The 25,405-nt window shown below is 50.7% G+C and overlaps 2 protein-coding genes across 2 annotated transcripts; one reads left to right on the forward strand and one right to left on the reverse strand.

Moving 5' to 3' along the window:
• The first annotated feature begins 602 nt into the window (after positions 1-602).
• On the forward strand, positions 603-7,179 carry LOC122375010. Its single transcript, XM_043354145.1, has 5 exons — positions 603-698; positions 2,967-3,136; positions 3,416-3,814; positions 4,072-4,216; positions 4,482-7,179. Exons 1-5 carry the CDS (start codon positions 678-680, stop codon positions 6,885-6,887), a joined length of 3,141 nt encoding a protein of 1,046 aa, XP_043210080.1. The 5' UTR covers positions 603-677; the 3' UTR covers positions 6,888-7,179.
• Positions 7,180-11,106: 3,927 nt separating this feature from the next.
• On the reverse strand, positions 11,107-23,419 carry LOC122375009. Its single transcript, XM_043354144.1, has 5 exons — positions 23,292-23,419; positions 22,204-22,373; positions 14,384-14,782; positions 13,976-14,120; positions 11,107-13,758 (listed from the first exon to the last, which is right to left on the reverse strand). Exons 1-5 carry the CDS (start codon positions 23,310-23,312, stop codon positions 11,401-11,403), a joined length of 3,093 nt encoding a protein of 1,030 aa, XP_043210079.1. The 5' UTR covers positions 23,313-23,419; the 3' UTR covers positions 11,107-11,400.
• Between the last annotated feature and the right edge of the window lie 1,986 nt (positions 23,420-25,405).

The raw sequence follows: 25,405 nt of genomic DNA on the forward strand, positions 1-25,405 counted from the left end.
CGCAACCTGCATGCGAGGTCCAGTGTGGGGCGGCCATTAGACATGTGTTTATAAGTGTGTAAACCGAAAATGAGCCTGATTTGACTTGTAAGCTGGTGGCCAGAGCCCAAAATGTGAACAAGCCAAACATCGATAATTTTTACTTTGACCTGACCTGTAACGTCATCGGTGACCTCGACGTGAATGAAATTAGGTTTTGTTCGACAGTTTTTTCCGGGGCTATCAGACGCCAATTGAATTTTGACGATCGGCCCAGTAGTTTCGGAGTTAGGAGGGGGCTATGAAGAGCCCCCAGTAGGGCGCGTAATGCGCAGACCCCAATGGGGCGCGGTTAATTGTCATGCATGAGAAAGTGCCGAGCAAAAAAGCTTGGACTCGAGCCAAGCCAAGAACATGTCTTATATGTAAACTCGCTTCTTCTGAAGTTCTTTGATTTTGCAAAGGTGACCTGATGAACACATGGTTGGTACCTGGTTGGTACGATCGGATGTGAGGCGGGTCCTGCCGTGTCCCACCGCGCTGTGCGCCCGGTCCGCCCAGACAGGTTGCCTGACAATATACGATGCTATATAACCGACGAGCTGGCGGCGCGCCAAGCTTAGAGGGCGCGCCGGGGGGCGTGTGCGCGTGCAGCTCCCCCGATAGAGATACGACTCCGCGCTGGCGACTGGCCTCCGATGAAGGTGGCCATTTTTACGGTGAGAATGTATTTATTTGTTGACATTTACTTAACTGAATTACAATTTAGAAAAACAAAATAAGATTATAACACTTATAGACATTATGTAGTTAAGCTTTTACCCTGGAACCCCTCCTCGGATAATAAATACAGCCGGTTATTGTGGCCACTTGAGCGGATTTTATCTATGAAGCAAAACTGACTGCGGTTAATAAGGTCACCGCTTAATAAATCTAAAACTCCGTGTCACCAAGATGGATTTATGAAGCGGATTCTATTGTATATATTGAACACGTTTGTCGTATTATATCAATGACGAAACCCTCCCATACTTTGTCATATCAAATGTTTCTAACTATTGGACTTATATTGATGATGGTTTTTTCAACAGGATGTCCCAATATGATGGAAAATAATAATTGTTAATCCTGACTAATAATCATACATGAAATTACCTTTTCTGCTTTGATTATTAGCTACACTGTTTTCGGACAATATACCATCGCCAAACATTTCAAAGGGCATGGTCAAGTGATCATTATATACCTATTCCTTTGCTCGTGCTAGCATTGATAATGTTGTTGAGCTTGCCTTTATGGAAAATAAAGCATTTTCCGTAATGAAAAACGACTCGCTTCGAGCTCCGTGCATTTGTCACATAGCATAGAACTAAACGGGCTTTTCCTTTTTCTGGTGTCAACTGTCAGTCCGCCCCTCTCGCGGTGTTGGCGGTCCACCCATTGCCTCGGACATTGTCTGTGTTGAGCCGACCTCGTGTGAGTGGGCGGTATGAATTATGAATTATTAACTGTATGAATATGTACAGTTTGGAAAAGGACGTCGTGCTTTTTATGACTTTCACTCATAAAAATTGGTTCATCATTTTCGGAGATCAGGTGGTGAAAGCAGGTTCTAATAAAGACAAAACAGCCTAAGCCCTCGCCCGTATTGGCCTTTTTAAACAGCGTCTAACGTAAAGAGGAGGTAGTCCGTTGGACCCCCCCCCCCCCCTCCAGTCGTTCAGTCCCTGATTGAGCTAGAGCTTCGCGAAAAAAGACGGACTCGATGTCCTCGAAAAGAAACTCGATATTCGGCAGTAGCGCACCGAATAAAAGAATGTTATATGGTTGTGTTGTGTTAGCTTCAACTCTTTTGTTTTCAGGCATATTCAACCAGTATAACGCCTTTTGGGGCGACCAATGGAGCGAGCGAGAGGGTGGGCCTTGCACGTGCGACATTGCAAGGGGGGGGGGGGTACCGCCAGGCGCCAACTGACTTGTGCACGGCACCCTACTAACCGGTCTCTAGCGATGTGTCAAATTTGAACGCAATCGGCCCAGCCGTTCTCGAGGTCTGGAAGCGGCATCCTCCACGTTCGCACGTGCAAAATGGGTCCCAACTGACTTGTGCACGGCACCTGCTAACTGGTCCCTAACCGTGTACCAAATTTGAGCGCCATCGGTCTAGCCGTTCTCGAGATCTGGAAACGACCCCTGCACGTGCGCACGTGCAGCAGCACCCCAACTCTGGCACATGGATATGCATTGCCTGGTGGGTGCCTACCTACATGCCAACTTTAAGCACAATCGGCCAAGTAGTTACCGAGATATTGCAACCATTACAAAACTGACATCTCTTCGTTTTGCACGTGGCACTGGCACGTGCATAAGGGGTCGCCCACATGCAACGGGAATAGTCCAATACTTGGTAGAAGGAAAGAAGCTTCCCTACAAAAATTACCGCATGTAAATCGGTCAATTGGTTGCTGAGTTTCAAGCCTCGGGCGCAAAAGCGTCCGCACGGCCGGCCGGCCGCTCATACTCAGAAATTTCCGTTTATCATAAAGTAAGACTACGCTCGCTTCGCTCACTCCGTAATAACCGCCTACATTTTCCAAATAAGAGACAATTGATGGTTGATAAATGAGGTTGAAAATAAGATCGTCGCACGAATAATCCTTTTATCGTTATACACACAACCTTCTTTCGAACTGAAAACTTGTGTTCTTACCAAAATTGTCATGCGTCGTCGTCCACTGATTACCTACAATTTACATCAGTCTCAAGATGGACATGCTTAGCAATGCTACATACATAAGCGTAGCTAAGAATTTCAAGGCTCCAAGATAGGAAAACACATTTTACGCGCAATATTCAAACGCTATCTTATATCGCTTAGCCGTGCGTGCAATGTGCAGATATACATCGCCGCATGACACAGTTGGATGTTACGTCTTTGGATGTTTCAATCTCCACACATAAATAAAACTCGTTTGTTTCGTTTTCAGCTGGTGCTGGCATCCTTCTGGGTGCGGCACCAGGCACAGGAGGGCGGCTGCGACTGTGTTCCCCGCGATCAGTGCCTCGCTGACCCGACACCGGAGAGTTTCACCGCCTGCACCACCGTCAACGGAACTGAGGGCGTTTGTTGCGCCAGTGCCGCCCAGCAGCGTGGCGGGTGAGAAAAGACTAGGAGGTGTTGTGTGATCAATCAAGTGACTTTGCCGACATTGATATCAATTTTTTTTTAGAACTGACTCAGAACGGGATATATGGGTAACGGACGGACGAGGCCGGACCTAGCTGCCTCATCGCCTCATATTGTATAATCTACACCGCCATACCGGTAATTAACCGGTGACGTTGGAAATAACTAGGTGTTTACTTGTGTAATTTACACCACAATTTTATCTCTCGCCAACGGACCCATCTCTAATACGTGGTATGCTCTGCCCAGGCCGTCGGCGTGCAGCGCTCCGATCCTCTGTCCGTCGGCACAGTGGACGGACGCGTCACCATGCTCGCTGAATGACGGCTCCGATGGCGTCGTCTGTCCGCCGGGGGCCGGGCCCGCCGAGCCGGCGCGCCGCCTGGCCGGCCAGCAGCAGGTGCTGTCGGCGGACACGGCCTCCTTCTCGGGCGAGCGGGCGGTGCAGGACGCCTCGGCGGCGGCCGCCCGGCTGGCCGAGCTGGAGGCCCAGCTGACGCCCCTGCTGCAGCGGCCTGTGCCCGACGGTGTCGACCTGACCGGCCTGGACACGGCCGCCGCTGGCGACTGGAGCGTGGCCCAGGAGGTGGGAAGGATCGGCCTGCAGCGGCTCTTCACCGTGCAGGCCGTCAGCAACCAGACAGAGACGTGAGTGCCAGCCGCAGGAGCCGCTGGCGTAGCCGGAGTGGTGCGTAACAGATAACCCAGACATTTGGTCACGAAAATGGTTGTGTCATATGTCTAACTGCTTGCTTTTGACAACTAAAAACATAAGATTATGCTATCTGAGCAGGTTCAATAATGTAAGCGGTGACAGCGAATTCGTGTCTCTGACAGAGCCTATGTGCTAGCCCTTTCTCCTATACATGGGATGTTTGACATCTGGCACCCTTTTCTGCTGGCAGGGTGCCAGAGACCGTCTCAACCTGGCTGGACGCTGGTGAACACGCCCGTCGCCGGATCCCCGGCTGTGTGCCCGCCACTAAAATATTCTGCGACCGATCCGCCGCTGCTATACGGACCATCGGCGGCCAGTGCAACAATCTGGAGGTGAGATGGCGTCAGCGCTGATTGAGTTTCAATCGCTTGGGTTTCGCTTGAGTTTCAGTCGCTGACGCTTGAGTTTCATCACGACGCGACGCGACGCATATTCTAACTCACTTTATTAAAAGTCATTTTTAGGTCACTTGAAAGAATAAAATGTCTACTCTAAGGGCAAGACATATTTTAAAGCAGGTTCTTTTACTTGTCCCCCAAAAATCACGTCACGTCTTTCTCCAAACACACTGACAGTTGTCGTTGGTCTCTCCACCAGCACCCGTTTCTGGGTCGAGCGCTCACCGGGCTCGGTCGGCTGGCCAATGCCACCTTCGAAGACGGTCTGTACTTCTCGCCCCGCTCGCTGGGCGCCGAGGGCTCGCCGCTGCCGGCCGCCGATGCGGTCGGGTCGCTGGTGGCGGCCCAGCTGCACTCAGAGCCGCTCGGCGACTGGGCCTCCACCGTCTCCGAGTACCTCAGTTTGGACCTGGCGCGCATCGCTCCGTTCCGACTGGCCAGCGGCCGCGAGCCCAATTGCTGCTCAGAGCGCCACCCGGCCTGTCTGCCGCTGCACGTGGACGACCGCTGCGTCAGCTTCGTACGCGCGCTACCGGCGTCCGCACTGGACTGCGTGATGCGTCCGGCGGCGCCGCTGTCTGCCGCCTCCTCCTACCTGGACCTGGAGACGTTGTACGGCAGCTCCGAGGAGGCCGGCAGGCGACTGAGGACGTTCCGCGGGGGCCGGCTGCGCGCTGACCGTGGTCTTTTGGTAGACGTGACCGATCAGATGCTGGGCTTCGACTATCACCTGCCCGAGCCGGCTGAACCAGCCACGAGCTCAGTGGAGGCATCCGAGGGCTCACTACTGCGCCGCTTCCGCAGGAGCTCTGCGCCTCAGTTCGGCGCTGACACAAGAAACGGTGAAAGCAAACCACGAGTAAGGAGACAGATATCGGTAAGGGACGGCCCGGAAAAAGGTGAAAAGGGACAAAAGGGCCGTCGGGGACGTAAGGGCAGAAAAGGTCATCGAGGTCTTAAGGGCTGCAAGGGTCTGAAAGGAAACAAAGGTGATGACGGGAACGATGGTAATAAGGGCAGCAAGGGCAACAAAGGTGACAAGGGTGGCAAGGGACAGAAAGGATCTAAAGGAGACACGAGTTCCATGGGAGAAAAAGGTGAAAAGGGCAAGAAAGGTCAAAAGGGTGCAAAGGGTGACTTTGGTACAAGCGGTGACAAGGGTGAAAAGGGTCAAAAAGGCATGAAGGGAGATGATGGATCAAAGGGAATTAAGGGAGCAGAAGGTAAAAAAGGTAGACAAGGTGGAAAGGGATGTAAGGGTATCAAAGGTCGAAAAGGCGCAAAAGGCGCAAAAGGTGACTTTGGTTCAAAGGGCGAAAAGGGTGAAAAGGGCGAAAAAGGCTCAAAAGGTGCTGATGGCATGAAAGGAATGAAGGGAGATAAGGGCATGAAGGGAGCTAAGGGCTCTAAGGGTACGATAGGGGCGAAAGGCATCAAGGGAGTTGCTGGAGAAAAAGGCATTAAGGGCGATTCTGGGGAAAAAGGACATCGCGGTGACAAAGGCGATACGGGTTTCGAGGGTCCCAGGGGGCCAAAAGGAAAAAAAGGTGACCGGGGCAATAAAGGTCCCACGGGAAATGATGGTCGGCCCGGTCCACGCGGTGAGCCGGGACAGGTGCGAATCCTGCAGGCTGTCGGTCAGTACCCCAACTCGGGATATGGCCAGCATCAGCCACGGCCCTGGGGTCCGAGCGAGCGGAGCGAGTCCTCTGCAGACCGTCCCTCCGTGCCCTCCCCGGACCGGCTCAACCAGATCCTGCTGCGCGAGCACAACCGTGTGGCGGACGCGCTGCGACGGAACAACCCCTCCTGGGAGGACGAGCGCGTGTTCCAGTCGGCACGCCGCGTCGTGATGTCCGAGTGGCAGCACATCATCTACCACGAGTACCTGCCGCACGTACTGGGCGCCGCCGCTGCCGCCGGAGTCACGGCCCACACCGAGACCAAAGCAGAACACCCGGCTGACCCCACCGTCAGCGTGGAGTTTGCGCTTGCTGCGTTCCGCTTCTGGCAGTGGCCGCCCTCCGAGGAGGCTATTCAGGCTGCGCCAAGGGTGAGCAGCAGCGCCGCCTTCCTGGCGATGGTGCGCGGCCCGATCGGCGCGCCTCCCAACGTCACCGGCGCCGAGCTGGCCGCCGTGGAGGTGCTGCGCGGCAGAGAGATGGGCCTGCCCGCCTACGACACCGTCCGCCAGCTGTGCTCCGGCACATCGCTGACCAACTGGGAGGAGCTGGGGTCAGTTTTTGGCCGGGCAGAGCTGGAGGCGCTGCGATCCATCTACGCCAGTCCCGAGGACGTCGACCTCTGGGTGGGCGGCATGCTGGAGCGGCGCGCTCAGTCTGCTCGGGTGGGCCCCACCTTCCAGTGCGTGATCGCCGACCAGTTCCGGCGGCACCGAGATGGCGACCGGCTCTTCTACGAGCGCAGCCTGAGCGACGGCCAGCTGCGGGAGGTGCGCAAGGCCAGCCTGGCGCGCCTGCTCTGTGACAACGAGGAGGGCCGCAGTCGCGCTGCGCCCCTGGCGCTCGAGCCGCTCACCGAGTGGAACAAACCGACCCTGTGCACATCGAGCACCATCCCGCAGCTGGATCTCAGTGTGTTCTGAGTCTGAACAGCTGTCAGTAGCTTCTCTCTTGTGAATGGCATTTATTAGAGCTCTGCATTCTTATAATGCGATAAGATAGCTCTTTGATGTAAATAATTCATGTGGTATTTTTTAGACTCTTGGACTTGGGCATGAGTTATGTAGTTATTTTTGCATATGCTTTCATGTTAGCACGCTGTTTTACGTGCGGATGTTTGTGTCGTTGTTTTTCTGTTGCCTGGGGCTTGGTTTGGTGCTGTGCAGCTTGGATAGCAGTATATGGAGTTGTAAAATAAAAAGAAAGGCATACCTTCCTTACTGCTGCGCTGTTTTAATTTGGAAAGGAGTATTCTGGTGGAGTCGCTCACATTTCGTGATGTCTGACAAATATTAATAAAATAAAAGGATTTGATACCGCTTGCAGGCGCCGGTTGAAGAGGAGGTGGGAACTGTCTGGGAGTGACGTGACCATAAATAATACGAAGAAAACCAGGCTATAACCAGACATGTGCATGTATCCGAGAAAATGGTTCTGGGATCTGATCCCACGGATCCTGATCTCGGATCCGTCGGGATCATAGATCCAGCTCTGTAATTTATCGAGAGATCCATAGGGATCACAGATCCGAGTCTCATTTTTTGCTTGAGATCCAGTGAGATCATAGATCCTCACTTATTTTTGTTAACACATATACCCCCAAAAAACACTTGTTTCAACTCACAAACGTTCTGTTTTAGTGATTTTATGTGATCGCACGTCATAATCCATAGTTTTGTGTCACTTATTGGTATAGAAACCCTTTAAAACATGGTTTCAAATGTGGTGCATGGTGGGATCCACTCACATCATAGATCCATGTTCTTAATTTATCGTCAGGTCATATGAGATCATAGATCCAAGATGTATTTTTCACGCCGGATCCGGTGGGATCATAGATCCCAACCTGTGCTTTGTTTCGAGATCCACTGAGATCATAGATCCATCACTCGGATCCATGCACATGTCTGGCTATAACAATGTTATATTGCTGGACTTTTTAAGGGGCTAAGTATGAATAGCGTCGAAACATTTGCTAAGTTCTCACGGCACAGGTAGGTGGATACGGTCGTTAGAAAAGATGCTGTTCGTAACAGTTAACAGAGAGTTTACAGAGAGCAGAGTGGTCTTGGTACGATGGTGGGGGCGGAAGCAGTGATGGGATGAGGAGAGATGATTGTCGTACATGTAGGCGATAGGCAATACAGCCGTCGCTGCACCACACGTTCGATCATCCTGGCTATGACAGGAATTTTGGACATCGGACGCCAAGGACGGTAACTGGAGGGTTATGAGGATCACCGAACTTGAAATGGGATGCAACAAGGTGTATTTTCCATGAATCAGGATATCAGGGATTACCGAATATCATGCACTTGGCCGAACTAGCAGTGCACTATGCCGAACTGTCGAAATCGGTTGCACTATTACTGAACTGTGTGCACTATTTCTATATTTGGCCGTAAAAAAGTGTAGCGCATTTCACGTTCACGTGACATTCCACATTCATCATTAGCTCCAGAGCCTTGCTAAACGCTTAAGTTGCGGAAGAAGGTGAGATTTGTTTACATAATCGCATATTTATACCGTGCCTGAGCACTGGCGGTCGCAGCCGCTAGCAAAAGGGGGGGCCAAAGTCACACTCGCGGGACATAACATTTATCCGTCACCGGGAGGGGGGGGGGGGTGATCGGCAAATTTTTTTACGTTCACGAGGCGCCGCACAGTTGGCATTACTTATGCTTCATCCATCTCATTCTTGCGTGAAATCTTTGAGCTCAATTTAAGGCAAAATCACCAGTTCCATTTACCGTCTCACGGTGTGTCCACCGGTCGGGCCGCTGCACCGTCCATGACGACGGATCGGTGTAGCATAGGTATACTGGAAGGTCAGGCACGCGGATTCATGACCTTACCACTATAAAACAATTCGGAAAAGTACAGATACATCTTGCTAAAAAGTACAGATACCTCTTGCTTTGAACAAGCATGTGAAACCCAGAGAGCATTTTTAGACTATGACATTTACCCATATAGGTACCTAGTTGTGTGGCGGCGGGAGAGAGTAGGTACACCGGCCTCTGGAGACCCCCACAGGTTCCGAGCTTTCAGAATTGGCATCTGAGGGCCGCGCGCGACTCCTGCGGGGCTTCGCAACGGCTCTGTTGGGGCTCACTCAACCTGCCTAGTCCTACTGCTAAAAAGACTGGCCCTGAGCCCTAAGGACTTCATCAGTCTCTGCCAGCCCCAGGACCCACACCGGCTCATGGGGTCCCGACCTCGAAATATGAGGGAATCAGCGCGGGACCATCAGGACGTAAAGCAATCTCGATCAGGACCAACGTAAGGCTGTGCCGGAGACTGCGTGAGCCCTCTGATCTTCAGAAACCCACCCATGTATGTTTTCATGTAGAGGCTAGTTTAGGGCCCTCAGAGACCAGTACAGGGCCTGCAAACTACAAAGGCCAGTAGTTTGAGACCATCAGAGACCGAGTTGGGCTCTCAGAGGCTAATGTGGGTCCTTACTCATTACAGGCCAGCATGGGCCCTCAGAGGTCAGCGTGGGGCCCTAAAAGACCGGCATGAGCCGTCGTTGGACCCTAGAGGCCAGCAGAGGGCCCTCAAAGGCCAAGATGGGCCCTCCTCAGAGGCCAATGCAGACCCTTAGAGACCGGCATCGGGTCTTCAGCAGCCAGTGCGGGGCCCTTATTGGCACCTAAAGATTCGTCTTGGGACACCAGAGACAGAAATAAGGCCACCAGAGACCGGTGTGAGACCCTCAGACGCCGGTTGGGACCCCTGAGGCCGGTAAGGGGCCCTCATAGGCCAGATGTGGGGCCTCAGAGGTTGATGTAGGCTCTTAGCGGTCAACGTGGGCGCTTGACCGCCACTGAAGTTCCCTCAGAGGTCAGTGTAGGACGTTAAAAGACCGGTGTGGGAGCTATATTAATAGCTGGGCGTGGGTTTTTTTAGCCTCGTGACGATCGAATAATTGCCAGGGCCCCATACACCTATATGGGGGCCCATTGGTTGTTTGAGGGGGGGGGCAAATGATATGATGGCCCCCTTTATTGACCTTTGGGGGCATGGCCCTGATGCCCCCCCGGCCCCCGCGACCGCCACTGTGTACACATTACACACATGCCTCTGAGATTACATACTAGCTCATGCAAACTCTATGCAGGCCCCGGAGGTCCCACGCTAATCCTTAAGAAACCAAGCCGGCATACGGCGTCACCACCGGGCTTCTGAGGTGCACAGCACCAACCCATGAGGTCTTACTTTAGTGTCTTGGAGCCAATCTCCTTTAGCAGGGCCCACCCACCACTGCCGAAGAGGGTCTCATGCCAGCCATTGCTGAATGCTGGGCCTACGAGAGCCTCAAGTAAACCCACGCTGATATTCCATATAAGATCCGGCCATACTCGTGAACCGGTGCCAGCGACGCTGACCGCCAAATTGACAGAATGCGAAACTGAGCCCACTCATGAGTGAAATTTACGTCCTTTGATGGCGCAAGAAAGAAAATGAAACATACGAAAAGTTTTTCTAGGACTTTTGTTCGATCTGAAAGGTGGGGCCAAAAGATAGTATGGCCCCACCTTTCAGCACCAAAGGGGGGGGGCCATGGCCCCCGTGGCCCCCCCCCCTGCGACCGCCAGTGTGCCTGAGTTGTTTGAACATTGCCGTATGCACATGCCGTATGTCGAAATGGAGCTAACCTGACGAATTATTTGCACTAAGTCTAAGATGTCAGACCTGGGTCACTTTTAACTGCACTATGACGGAGTGGGGTGCACAATTACGAATATCGTGCCGCGATTCAATACATGAACGCACTATGCCGAACCTTCGAAATCACCTGCACTCTTACTGAAATGTGTGCACTTCCGCCTAAATTGGGCGTAAAAAGGTGAAGGTGGCGAAAACTACGTTATTTTGAGCTTAGTGTAGATGATCTTTTTACCCCTTTTACTCCATTCAACCCTGACGTATATGTGTTTTTTACTCGCTATAACTATGACTACGCTATATCACGACCAATTACGATCTTCTCTCCAATTGGATTGGCCTTATCTCATGTAGCAAAAGACGCAGATAGACAAAGTGATTTATGGGCTATGGCATCATTTTTTTCGGAGGCAAAGAAAATTGAGCGAATCCAACAGGATCTTCGTTTCCAAATAAAAGACAGTCGAGCTGTAAGGTACGCTTATTTTTATTTCACAACTGCATATTGCTAATTGCTATCCAAGCTGCGCTGCACTAAACCTCTAATGCCCAGGCAACAGATAAAACACAAGCATCCACACGTAAAACAGCGTGCTAACGTGGAACCACATGCAAAAACAGCTTACGAGTATGCCCATGGCTAAGAGTTTCACAAAAACGCATAATTACTTACATCAAAGAGCTAGCTATCTTATCGCATTATAAGAATGCAGAGCTCTAATAAATGCCATTCACAAGAGAGAAGCTACTGACAGCTGTTCAGACTCAGAACACACTGAGATCCAGCTGCGGGATGGTGCTCGATGTGCACAGGGTCGGTTTGTTCCACTCGGTGAGCGGCTCGAGCGCCAGGGGCGCAGCGCGACTGCGGCCCTCCTCGTTGTCACAGAGCAGGCGCGCCAGGCTGGCCTTGCGCACCTCCCGCAGCTGGCCGTCACTCAGGCTGCGCTCGTAGAAGAGCCGGTCGCCATCTCGGTGCCGCCGGAACTGGTCGGCGATCACGCACTGGAAGGTGGGGCCCACCCGAGCAGACTGAGCGCGCCGCTCCAGCATGCCGCCCACCCAGAGGTCGACGTCCTCGGGACTGGCGTAGATGGATCGCAGCGCCTCCAGCTCTGCCCGGCCAAAAACTGACCCCAGCTCCTCCCAGCTGGTCAGCGATGTGCCGGAGCACAGCTGGCGGACGGTGTCGTAGGCGGGCAGGCCCATCTCTCTGCCGCGCAGCACCTCCACGGCGGCCAGCTCGGCGCCGGTGACGTTGGGAGGCGTGCCGCTCGGGCCGCGCACCATCGCCAGGAAGGCGGCGCTGCTGCTTACCCTTGGCGCAGCCTGAATAGCCTCCTCGGAGGGCGGCCACTGCCAGAAGCGGAACGCAGCAAGCGCAAACTCCACGCTGACGGTGGGGTCAGCCGGGTGTTCTGCTTTGGTCTCGGTGTGGGCCGTGACTCCGGCGGCAGCGGCGGTGCCCAGCACATGCGGCAGGTACTCGTGGTAGATGATGTGCTGCCACTCGGACATCACGACGCGGCGTGCCGACTGGAACAAGCGCTCGTCCTCCCAGGAGGGGTTGTTCCGTCGCAGCGCGTCCGCCACACGGTTGTGCTCGCGCAGCAGGATCTGGTTGAGCCGGTCCGGGGAGGGCACGGAGGGACGGTCTGCAGAGCCCACACTCCGCCCGTACGGTCGCCACGGTCTCGAGCCGTGCTGGTTTTGGCCCGAATTCGAATAATCATTGGGAAGGATGATTCGTATTCCCCCTGGCAAGCCGCGAGGTCCCGGACGACCTTGTCTTCCCCTGTGACCATCTTCCCCTTTGTCGCCTTGGTCGCCTTCGGGCCCCCTACGGCCTTCATCGCCCTTTGCTCCAGGCCTTCCCCATTGTCCTACTCGCCCTTTGACGCCTTGCATGCCAATAAGTCCCCGATCTCCCTTAGAGCCATCTCCCCCAAAGTCACCCTTCATGCCGAATTCTCCCTTTGAACCCTTTTGTCCTTTTGTTCCTTGAACACCCTTTGCACCCTGCATACCTTCATTGCCCTTGATGCCTAATTCACCGAATTCTCCCTTTGAACCCTTCATGCCTTTATCACCCTTTACACCTTTATCGCCCACTCCTCCCTTTCTGCCCTTCCTACCTGTTAAGCCCTTACTGCCACCTTCACCGATTGAACCATCTGTGCCATCATCGCCGTCTTCACCGCTATCGCCCTTGTTACCCTTTTCACCTTTCCTTCCTTTGTCACCTTTCATGCCTTTCATGCCCTTCTCGCCTGATTCTCCTTTGGCACCCTTAGCGCCTTTCGAACCTTTGGTTCCCTTAGCACCATCTCCTCCCTTTATGCCCTTCTCACCTTTGTCACCGTCTATTCCGCTGTTCCCTTTCATGCCACACACTCCTTTGTTGCCTCTCCTCCCCTTGCTGCCTTTGTTGCCTTTTCTTCCTCGTCGACCTTTTTGCCCCTTGTCACCCTTCACAAAAGTCACGACTTTTGTATCTATGCCAAGCTGCCGTTCGGTGTCCCCCTGGCGCTCAGGAGGTGCTGCGCTGGGCGTTTTCTCAGAACTCGGGCTTTGCTCGGCAGACACTGTCAGCTCGTAGTCCAGGTCCAGTACCTGATCGAGGATACCAATCAGGAGACCGCGGTCAGCGCGCAGCCGGCCCCCGCGGAACGTCCTCAGTCGCCTGCCGGCCTCCTCGGAGCTGCCGTACAGCGTCTCCAGGTCCAGGTAGGAGGAGGCGGCAGACAGCGGCGCCGCCGGACGCATCACGCAATCCAGTGCGGACGCCGGTAGCGCGCGTACGAAGCTGACGCAGCGGTCGTCCACGTGCAGCGGCAGACAGGCCGGGTGGCGCTCGGAGCAGCAGTCGGGCTCGCGGCCGCTGGCCAGTCGGTACGGAGCGATGCGCGCCAGGTCCAAACTGAGGTACTCGGAGACGGTGGAGGCCCAGTCGCCGAGCGGCTCTGAGTGCAGCTGGGCCGCCACCAGCGACCCGACCGCATCGGCGGCCGGCAGCGGCGAGCCCTCGGCGCCCAGCGAGCGGGGCGAGAAGTACAAACCGTCTTCGAAGGTGGCATTGGCCAGCCGACCGAGCCCAGTGAGCGCTCGACCCAGAAACGGGTGCTGGTGGAGAGACCAACGACAACTGTCAGTGTGTTTGGAGAAGGACATGACGTGATTTTTGGCGGACAAGTAAAAGAAACTGCTTAAAAATATTACTTGCCCCAAGACATCTTATTCTTTCAAGTAATTTTAAAATGACTGACACAAATAAAGTGAATTAGAGTATGCGTCGCGTCGTGATGAAACTCAAGCGTCATCAGCGCTGACGCCAGCTCACCTCCAGATTGTTACACTGGCCACCGATGGTCCGTATAGCAGCGGCGGATCGGTCGCAGAATATTTCAGTGGCGGGCACACAGCCGGGGATCCGGCGACGAGTATCTTCACCAGTGTCCAGCCAGGTTGAGACGGTCTCAGACATTCTGGCAGCAGGGAAGGGATTTTAAACATCCTGTCGGCAGGGCAAGGTATCATCAGCGACCCCGCCACTGAGGAACTCAGGACGAGTGGTTCCTTGACACTACACAGAAACGGAACTTAGCGTTCTCAGGTAGCAAAAGCGCAGATATATTTTTTATTTTCAGCTGTTTAAAGCAAACTGTTGAAACCGTTGACAACCAATTTATTGACAAAATATCTGAAGGTCTGTTACGCACCAGCGGCTCCTCCTACGGCTGACACTCACGTCTCTGTCTGGTTGCTGACGGCCTGCACGGTGAAGAGCCGCTGCAGGCCGATCCTTCCCACCTCCTGGGCCACGCTCCAGTCGCCGGCGGCGGCCGTGTCCAGGCCGGTCAGGTCGACACCGTCGGGCACGGGCCGCTGCAGCAGCGGCGTCAGCCGGGCTTCCAGCTCGGCCAGCCGGGCGGCCGCCACCGAGGCGTCCTGCACCGCCCGCTCGCCCGAGAAGGAGGCCGTGTCCGCCGACAGCACCTGCTGCTGGCCGGCCAGGCGGCGCGCCGGCTCGGCGGGCCCGGCCCCCGGCGGACAGACGACGCCATCGGAGCCGTCATTCAGAGAGCACGGTGACGCGTCCGTCCACTGTGCCGACGGACAGAGGATCGGAGCGCTGCACGCCGACGGCCTGGGCAGAGCACGTGACGTGTTAGAGACAGGCTTGAGTTCAGGTACCTACCTCATCTAATAATGATAATAAGGATAACAATATTACTATTGCTTGACAAAAATATTGCTATAATAAATATAATATTGCTTGGAATCTAGGTACAAAGGGCAAACAACAGCCCATCAAATATCATCTCTTGAAAAAGTCTAGGGCACATCATTGGGCCTGTTCCATTGGCTCCTCTAACCTCCTCTCCTCAAAGCTACTCAAAGCTCATGAAATCGTTCCAGTGGCTCCTCCAACTTCCTCAAAGTTCCTCTGAAACTCGCCTCAAACCTCCTCTAACCTTCTCCGAAATGAAAGGTGGTTTTTCGGAGGAGGCTATGGACGACACAAATGGCGCGGCAAATACAAAACAGGTGCACCGTGCTGCCTAGTTATCGGTGTGCGTAGTTATCGGATAAAATTAGGCAAGTTTGCCAATAATCGAACGAATTTTATTAATCGTCGTGCAAATATCGTGACGTGCAAATATCAGACGTGAGCTTTTATGAGTGAAATGCGCCAGGTTTGCAAAAAATTTCTTTCCACAAACAGCTGATACCTCCTCCGAACTGCGTTGCAGTGGTCACCGAAATCGGGACGAAATACGGCCTCCTCCAATTCCTCCTCAAAGCTCCTCTCATCTTTTTTTCTGAGGAGCTTAAGCATTTAGACCAGGTCGGGTCAGGTCAGGTCAGGTCTACCGGTAGGGGTTGTGACGGGTATTCGTAATACGTGTTAACCGCCTCTGACAGACAGCTTCGTAACATGTTACGAAGGCACAAAAACTACTTCGTAAATGTTCATATGGTTGCTAAATTCGAATTCAGCTCCAAAAACTAGCATAGAAACATGTAAAACTCGAAAAAGTGATCCGAGGTCACCCGAGGTCACCAAAGGTCAATGACCTGACCTGACCTTCAGGTGACCTTGACACCCACCCTAATGTATGGGAGCAACATCAAATCACATGTTTGAACGTTTGAAACCACGAAAAGCCTGCAAACGCGCGGCTAATGCGAGCCGACATACGCCGAGTCGTGATTCCGGCCAAACATGGTCTCGGAAAAGAGGTCACAGGTCAAAGGTCATTTGGGTCAGGATCATGAAATTTTCAGGATAGGTGTAAAATTGATCAATGCGAGGGTACTGAAGTTTCATTGCGATCGGCCGCTTTTTACGCGAGTTATTCGCGAAAAACCTTAGGGGGGGCTGCATCAACCCCCCCGTGCCGGCGAGGGTTAAAGAACATAGAGGATTCTTCACGGCTCCGAGTGGAAGATAAGGATAACTTTTGAGTGGAAGATAAGGATATCTTTTCCAAGCGGGTTACTGAAAAACCGAGCGACGAAGGAGCGAGGTTTTTCTGTAACACGCGAGTTAATAAATAGTTAGTTATAACTAATAAACTAACTAATAAATAGTTAGTTACCTGATTTGCAAGATTACGCCCATGGCAGTGAACATTTGAAGAATGAGTTTTCTTTTCTCGTTTGGAGACAGCTTCTAGGATTTACAAGAGTGGAAAAGTTACCCCGGCCGCGCCGGGGTAGGCTGAAAGTTACCCCGGCCACGGCCGGGGTGGCTGGGGCAGGTTCTCCACCCATGCCTTACAGCACAAATGTAGACTTTCTCGATGTTGCATCATTTGCCTGTCAACTATTTTCATATATAAGTTTAGGACGACGGCGGCAGAGTGCCGCGGTGGCGCAGCGGTATGATTTTCGCTTTTTGAGCCAAAGGTCTCGGGTTCGAAACTCGGGGTCGCCCGAAACGTTTTCTGAAGTAATGAAAGACAGACGAATTGCTATGTAAATTTATTTGTTTATTTTTATTTTTTAACATGAATCGAACTGAAAAATTAGTTATTGTAGAGAGTTTGGAAGATTTTCCCAATAGCCGAGTTTGCTATCGGTATGATAAAAGAAAGCCAATCTTCAGGACGGAAGATCCTAGTCGATTTTTGCACAAGACCAGGCAAAAATGTTAGCTGGAGTTTTTATTAATTGCCAAAGTGCGCCATACTCGTCCCTCCTAAGCACCTCCTAAGCCGATCAGTAGCGGCTGAGCTCTTATTTCACTGATCCGGATCAGTACCGGCTTTGCCCATGGAAACCAAGGCTATAGAACTCCAGGTAAGGACACCAGCCGTTTGACCTTGAACGCCGCCGGCCGGCCGATGACGTCATTGGAGGCAAGCCGGCTCGGCGGACACATAAGGCGAATGCATAACGGAGGGGCGTTGGAACGCTGCGGGAGCGGGGGAGATATTTTAATGTGGTTGCATACCACCATTGTTATGTTGATTGATCTATAGACTGCATTCTTTTAAACCTCGATGCATCCTAGGCCCATGGATGGTGCGCACATTGTAGAAAGATCACCCCGTCCGAACGCATGTTGTACTCGTGCATGCGTATAACCATCAGAGGTAATGCCTGAACGTAGGAAAGCATAAGTAGTCTGTCATGTTGTTTAGGAATATAAAATCATAATGGAGATTATTGAGGATATGATCTCTACATTACGGGAATTCACTAATTACTACGACCCACAGGGGCACCGCCGGAGCTGTTGTTTTACCATCGGTCCCAGGCAACTCCAGGGAGCTGCAGTACCCGGCGGCCAAAGCGGCCACCTCGTCGACTTGCAGGTCCTGTGGGATTCTGTGATGCTTCAGTGCTTCACCCACAGAAGCACGGGTATAGCAGTAGGATGTGGGGTTAGGTGTCTGTCCAGTGTCCACCTCTTCCTTGTAGGTACAACGTAATACAGCGCCTGGTCCCGTCGAAGCTCGGTATCGACCGTGACTTATTCATAAGTGGCGGATCCAAGAAGCGGTCGGTCTTTGACACTGCGGGGGCTTACCCCAAAAAGGTTTCTCCGAATTTATTTAAAAAACTCGGATTTCGATTCCTTGCGTACTGCTGTGCTGTGTGATTAACCAATATTTCCTCAGCTAAGTTGTGAAGTTTTCTTTTATTCTCGAAAAGCGATTTCGGGCGCTGCCCCGGTTGTGGGGGAAGACATTTGCCCCAAATGCCTTCCCCTGGATCCGCCAGTGGGTTGCCACACCCCGAGCTTAACTTAAAACGTCTTCAAACCCCACCAGAAACCGATGGTAAGGTGAATTTAAATCCAATAACTCATCTCTGTCTGCCCGCCTAAATATACTACACATGGTACGGCACCCGGCCCTGACGCAGCTTTGAGCCGATCGTGACATTTTCGGCTTTCCCGGCCCAAGCTCGATAAGAAACGTTCTCCTTCCCCAGCCGATTGCTGATGTCAATTCCAATTCAATACCTCATCTCTGTCTGCCCGCCCATAGCCCATTCATTGCACACCGTTCAGCGCCCGGTCCCGCCAGAAGTATCCTAGCGGGCTGAGCAGTTGCCTCCAGCCGCGTCATCCCGAGGCCCCGCGCGGCTCTTAACTGAATACATTGCGCGAATAGCCGTGTCGCCCCCCTGATGGAAACGGCCCCAGTCATCCGGATCAGTAGCGGCTTCACTGATCCGGATACAAATCCCCTTGCCCATGGAAACGTAGTCACTGAGATGTATCAAAAGTAGTCAATTACGGGGTAGAAGGGATGGGGCTATACCCAGCAAAAAAGACTGCAGGCCAATCGGTCCAGCGGTTGCTGAGATATAAGCCTCTCAAAAGCGTTACAGGCCGGGCCGGGCCGGGCCGGTCCGGGCCGCTCATACTGAGATTTTTCCGTTATATTGAAAAGACTTCGCTTCGCTCGCTGTGCTCGCTCGCTCGTAACAAGCTATGAAATGAGAGCAGGTGGCGCCCTTTCAATGCATTGCATGAGAAAGCAGGATACCATCGTAAAAGCTAAATATAGGTCAAGGTCATTTCGAAGTAGGTCAAAATGCCACGCTTAGGTCTTAACAGTTAAGCCTCCAGGGGACAAAATTCTTCATATTGCCGTTAACTTAATAATATTGCCGTTTTACGAAAAACATGTTTTGTTTAGTAATAACTTATGACTCTGGAGTCTGGAGCGGCACAAGATTGCTTTAACCAGCACCGTGTTTCTCACGTTAAATCGCGTTGAATGAGTTTAATTTGACTTTAAAAGGTCAATTTAAAAGGTTAGGTACCCTAAGGTCAAGGCCATGATCTGACTGGAAGAGGTCATTTAAAAAAAAACTGCTGGAGCATTTCCATAAAGCGAGGTCACGGGTGCAAGTTTCCGATTCAGTGTGTCATGGTAACTCGATGCTTGAGAGTGTTAGGTATTTATAAGTCCATCCATAAGAGGCACGTTTTAATTTTCTATCATTAGCTTATAATGGCGAGGTCACAGACCTGACCTGACCTTAGGTCACCGCCATCAAAGTTTCGAGATGAAAATTTTATACAAACCATTGCTATCATTAATCGCTGACAGTTTCAAAGCGATCGTTCAGTCGGTGTAACTACGGCGAGCATTGTAACTTTTTTTAGTTGAGATCACTTGAGATGACTCGGTGACCTGGCCTTGGGTGACCTGGATCTGGCATTTTCACAGCACATGAAAAAAACTGCATGACCTGAGGCGTCTTGCACCAAACCACCTAGGTAGGTGAAATCGAAAAAACGATTTCAGAGCTAGCTAGCCTAATGGTGGTAAATTATTTTGTACGTACGTAAGGCCTTTTTATTTTGTACGTAGGCCTTTAGGTGCTTGGTACACGGACGTATAAAACTTTTATTTATACGTCCGTGGCTTGGTACTTGGTAGAATTTATTACGAGCGAGCGAGCGCAGCGAGCGAAGCGAGTCTTTTCAATATAAATATAAAAAACGACAATATATTCAAATACACAATTAAAAAACAGAACTTTCGGTAACAAATACCTTGATCACTGTGTGTATGCTAAAATGAAGGAATGAAAAATGAAGACATACACACAGTGATCAAGGTATTTGTTACCGAAAGCTCTGTTTTTTAATTGTGTATTTGAATATATTGTCGTTTTATATATATATATATATATATATATATATATATATATATATATATATATATATATATATATATATATATATATATATATATATATATATATATATATATATATATATATCTGTCATGGATAACACACAATTTTCAATATAAGGGAAAAATCTCAGTATGAGCGGCCCGGCCCGGCCCGGCCTGTAACGCTTTTGAGAGGCTTATATCTCAGCAACCGCTGGACCGATTGGCCTGCGGTCTTTTTTGCTGGGTAGCCCCATCCCGTCTACCCCGTAATTGACTACTTTTGATACATCTCAGTGACCGTCGTGGCACGTGCCACGTGAAAAGTCAAGGGTGTTCAAGCTGTTATGCAAAAGTAGTGATTTTGAGAGGCTCATATCTCAGCAGCCGCTTGGGCGATTGACTTGCGGTAATTTTTATAGGGTAGCAGCATCCCTTCTTCCAAAAATAGGATACTCTCGATGCATGTGGGTCACCCCCAGTGCACGTGCAAAATACAACAATAAGAGGTGTCAAATTTGTTCCCATTTTAATAACTCGGTAATTACTGGGGCGATTTCGCTGAAACTTGGCATACAGGTAGGCACCCTCCAGGCAATGCATTCCCATGTGTTGCGGTTAAGGTGCTACTGCACGTGCGCACGTGCAGGGAGCGCTTCCAGATCTCGAGAACGGCTGGGCCGATTGCGCTCAAATTTGGTACACGGTTGGGGACCAGTTAGTAGGGTGCCGTGCAAAAGTCAGTTTGGACCCCGTTTGCACGTGCGCACGTGCAGAATGCCGTCTCCAGATCTCAGGAACGGCTGGGCCGATTGCGTTCAAATTTGGTACACCGCTAGCGACCGGTTAGAAGGGTGCTTTGCACAAGCCCGTTGGAAGTACCCTCTCGCCCTTCCGCACGTGCAGGGCTCACTATCTCGCTCGCTCGTTCTTCGCCCAAAAGGCGTTTTACTGGTAGGTAACTTGTCACAGTAGTCTTGTGGGTGCACAGGGTGCAACAGAAGCCAAGGAATAGTGTAAGATGATTTTGGTGCAGGAGGCCTCTGGTGTCCCAAACATGGTGCGCTCCGCTCCGCCGTTTTTATTTAGATATCTGCGAAAAACCGCATTGGGGGTCCAAACACCCTCCAGCCCAGCGCGGGTTTAAATCGATTTACAGGATATGCTGGCCTGAGTATAGCCGTTTGGTGTTTTAACTTGCAGGAATTATCAGGTTTGTTCTTTTGCCATTTGTGAGCGTATAAAAAAACATTTTTGTCTTTATACAAGTCAATTAGTACCTGCAAGTACTTTAAATAAACAAAAATCCAAATTTCATTAAAAATGAAAATGCAATAAAATGCGATAAAACACGTTAATTATCAATGCAATTAATGCCTATGATCAGTTTGTTTGTAAATCGGTAAAACTTAATTTAACCTCACCCATGTTTTTCGCTAATAACTCAGGCAAAAAGCGGCCGATCGCGACGACGCTTTCAGTACCCTCGAGTTGATCAATTTTACACCTACTCTGAAAATTTCATTACCCTGACCCGAGTGACCTTTGACCTGTGACCTATTTCTCGAGGCCATGTTTGGCCGGAATCGCGATTCGGCGTATGTCGGCTCGCATTAGCCGCGCGTTTGCAAGCTTTTCGTGGTTTCAAGCGTTCAAACATGTGATTCGATGCTGCTACCATGCATTAGGGTGGATGTCAAGGTCACCTGAAGGTCAGGTCAGGTCATTCACCTTTGGTGTCTGGTGACCTCGTTTCACTTTTTCGAGATTTACGTGTTTCTAGGCTAGTTTTTGGAGCTGAATTCGAATTTAAAAACCATTTGAACAGTTACGAAGCAGTTCTAGTGCCTTTGTAACATGTTACGAAGCTGTCAGAGGCGGTTGACACCTACTACGAATACCCGCCACTATCCCTACTGGTTGACCTGACCTGACCTGACCGACCTGGTCTCAATGCTTAAAGACATCATCTGTGATCACTGATCAAAACTTACACGATATTCGTGATCAGCACCCCGAGAAACCCCATAGCAGCCACACTTTACGACTTTCTAACAGGCCCCGATTTTCCCGACTTTTGGGACATTGACCTGACCTGGAAGGTCAACCAATGACCTAGGACCTTAAAATTGGGTGTCATCGGCTTCGTCTCGTGACGAGCAACACGCTCGTTTTTTTCCGCGAAGCTCTAGCTCGATCAGGGGCCAAACGGCAAGGGGGGGGTCCAACCGACCCCCCCCCCCTATACGTTAGAAGCTGACAAACGCCGCACACATGCGAGGGTTAATAACGCTATTATCGTTAGTTTTCTGTTATTCGTAGTTGACAATTTTATTATTTTGTTATGTTTTTTAATTCTCATTTTTACCTTTATTTCTATTCAATTCATTTTCATGTTGCAATGAATGACCTTTCTCACCCGCCACGCTGCTGAGCGACACTGGCGCAACAGACGCCCTCCGTTCCGTTGACGGTGGTGCAGGCGGTGAAACTCTCCGGTGTCGGGTCAGCGAGGCACTGATCGCGGGGAACACAGTCGCAGCCGCCCTCCTGTGCCTGGTGCCGCACCCAGAAGGATGCCAGCACCAACTGAAAACGAAAACAAAAATACCCTGCTCTAATGGACAGCAGAAGCTGGAACGACTTTTTGGTCTGTCTGTCCGTCCATCCTTCCGTCTGTCTTTGTTTGTCTATTAATCCGCCGTCTGTCTCTGTCTGTCTATTAAACCGTTCGTCCGTCCGACCGTCCGACGGCGGACAGACGGATAAGCAGCATATTATCGTTTCCAAGATTAAGCAGTTCTGTGTTTAGAGTAATTGTACTTTACTGATTTCTTTGAACAGTGCACACTTTTCCAGATGCTGAAAATTTACGTTGTTCTGTTTAAGCATGGAAACAAGGCTCACGTTTTTTCTTCAAAACATGTTTTTTATTTAGAACTTAACATTTAACAAGCAGATTGTTTGAGATAGATTTAGTTGACTGAACCAATTGTCGGTAATGCTCGCTTAATCGTAATGTTACGGTAAGCGAGCCTATTAAAAGAGAGCAATCATTGGCAAGCCTACTCTTTGAAGTTTAATGACAAACCTCTCCCATTGCTTGTATATCAGTCAACGGCCGAACTTAGAGCATTGAAAAATATGTACCAAGGCTTAAAATGTTTTTTACAGTTTTCGTTACAATTGACTGTACTTTTCAAATTAATTGTCAAAGTCGTTAATCGTTAATCGTTAAATCGTTCAGTTTTTTGTTTACTTGATGACTTTCGTTGGGTGTTGTAATACTTGAGTGTTTTGTTGAGTGTTTAAAAGCGCTGGGGAGTGTTTAAAATCGATACAATTAGGGAATCGCGCGAGACAATGAGCCCTCTGAGGCCAGCCCTCTTAAAATAGCACTTAACATCTGAGTTCATTTCCAAATGAACAGCATGCAAGAACTTTTGTTCTGTTATGATCTTTGATCAGCTCTCACATCAACTTTCCATATGAACTAAATCCTCTCACCGTAAAAATGGCCACCTTCATCGGAGGCCAGTCGCCAGCGCGGAGTCGTCTCTCTATCGGGGGAGCTGCACGCGCGCACGCCCCCCGGGGCGCCCTCTAAGCTTGGCGCGCCGCCAGCTCGTCGGTTATATAGCATCGTATATTGTCAGGCAACCTGTCTGGGCGGACCGGACGCACAGCGCGGTGGGACACGGCACGCTCCTGGGGCTGCCGGTTGAACGTCTGACCAAAAAACTTACTGATCAGTAGGTACAGTCGGTTACAGGTTGATGGCCCACTACTCTGTATTCACCGGGTCCCTAAGGCTCAGCAGTCAGCACTGGCAGCAGCCGCCTGGTACCGGTAGGGCTGTGCCGCATGATCCGAGAGTTAACCCGCGCATGACTGGGGGGGGGGCCTACAGAGCCCCTCCCGTTTTTCGGCAATATATTCTAAACCGTTTGACGGATCAACACGAAACTTGTGGTACTTACCTTCAGAGGCATCGATTTGACACCTTGCGTTAAAATTTCAACTTTCTATCTACCATAGTTTGGCCGAAAATCACGTCGGAGTGACGTCATGCCGGCCGATTGATGCAAAATATTGATTTACGGCAAACACTCTAAAGAGCTCAGTTTTAAAGCTAGGCCCAATTTCTTTGCATGAGTGGACTACAAATGCACGTAGCTATGAAACTGCTGTCTCGAATCATCAGAATTGTGAAAGTTTTGAAAAATATGTAATATGTATCTACAATTACACAAAATGTATTTTTTTTTATTTTTTCAAAGAGTTTAATTTTTCGCAAAACCGGAATACGTGTGATAGAACACACACCGATAAACTACTCTAGCAAGTTTTAGCCCAATATCTTCAAAAATAGCCAAGTTATTTGCATTACCTATTGTTAAAATTTACAATTACATATTTTTCAAAACCATTTTTCAGTAGGTACGCTTTTGACATCGCACAGCAATATAATTGGCACCATCGTGTTCCTGAGCTCCAACTGCATCTGATAGACACCTTTTTTGTTTAAAAAAATCATTATCGAAATTTGACCTTTTCTGACATGCAGGTGACCTGACCTCCGATAAATTCAGCTGAAAATGACCTCAAATGACACAGACGGTTTTCGAAATCTACGAGTAAAATGGACCATAAAACCTGTGTCACGTGACTGATACATGATATAAAACTTTCGTGACCTAGGATGACCTGGCCTTGACCTGAAAAATTCGAAGTAAAAGTTCGGTACCCGCAAGGTATCTAAATCATATATCAAGGAGTGCGTAAACCAAAAAATGAGCCTGATCGGACTTGTCAGCCGGCAGTCAGAGCCCAACTTGTGAACAAGCAAAAATGCTGATAATTTTTATTTTGACCTGACCTGTGACGTCATCGGTGACCTCGAAGTCAATGAAAATAGGTTTCACCCGACAGTTTTTCCACGGCTATCAGACGCCGTTTGAATTTTGACGATCGGCCCAGTAGTTTCGGAGATAGGAGGGGGCTGTGGAGACCCCCCTCAGTCACTCGCGTTATGGAAAATACCCCAGTCATGCGCGGATTAAGCGGCGACACCGTCTCGGGTCGCCTGGTAGAGCGTTTTGACCGGACGCTACGTCACACCAGCTGAGGAAGGGGGAGGGGCAGGGCCTGTTGATTTGACTCGGCTCGGTGAATGAGGCGTGGTGGAGTGTGGTGTGAGGCGGGGGTGATGTGGGGAGGGAGTGAGCAGGCCTGGGGCTGGGCGTGTGTGGTTCGTCACTTATCGCATAGAACTGATCGCATCCCCCTCCAAAAAATACGTTTTAGAGATATGCACAAAACCCAGGGGAGGTTCAAACGCTAATCTCCCAAGTGGGGTGCGGAAGGACAGGTAAGGGTGCATACGGTCTCCTCATGAATGGCAGCAAAGAAAGATCAGTCACCAAATAGTCTTTCTGAAAAGTGGACTAATCACAGAGCCTCCCACCCAGAAAAAAAAATATCCAGCACCCGGAGCGTTTCGAACCTTCTCGCAACCGGTCAGTTTGACAGTCGAGTAGGTACTCCTGCGCTGAGCGACACCAGATGGCGGCTTTGGCCGCAGACGAATTTGCCGCCAATCGCTGATGATTGCGTCATCC

This window comes from Amphibalanus amphitrite, unplaced genomic scaffold, assembly GCF_019059575.1.
Source record: "Amphibalanus amphitrite isolate SeventyFive unplaced genomic scaffold, NRLGWU_Aamphi_draft 001756F_arrow, whole genome shotgun sequence".
Lineage (NCBI taxonomy): Eukaryota > Metazoa > Arthropoda > Thecostraca > Balanomorpha > Balanidae > Amphibalanus > Amphibalanus amphitrite.

Bases quoted from the DNA above. Each gene is read 5' to 3' on its own strand.
- LOC122375010 (XM_043354145.1), top strand. From the start codon at position 678: ATGAAGGTGGCCATTTTTACG. The intron at 699-2,966 runs GTGAGAATGTAT...TTTCGTTTTCAG, and splicing joins TGAAGGTGGCCATTTTTACG to CTGGTGCTGGCATCCTTCTG. The intron at 3,137-3,415 runs GTGAGAAAAGAC...TGCTCTGCCCAG, and splicing joins GCCGCCCAGCAGCGTGGCGG to GCCGTCGGCGTGCAGCGCTC.
- LOC122375009 (XM_043354144.1), bottom strand. From the start codon at position 23,312: ATGAAGGTGGCCATTTTTACG. The intron at 22,374-23,291 runs GTGAGAGGATTT...TTTCGTTTTCAG, and splicing joins TGAAGGTGGCCATTTTTACG to TTGGTGCTGGCATCCTTCTG. The intron at 13,759-13,975 runs GTGAGCTGGCGT...TCTCTCCACCAG, and splicing joins GCCAGTGTAACAATCTGGAG to CACCCGTTTCTGGGTCGAGC.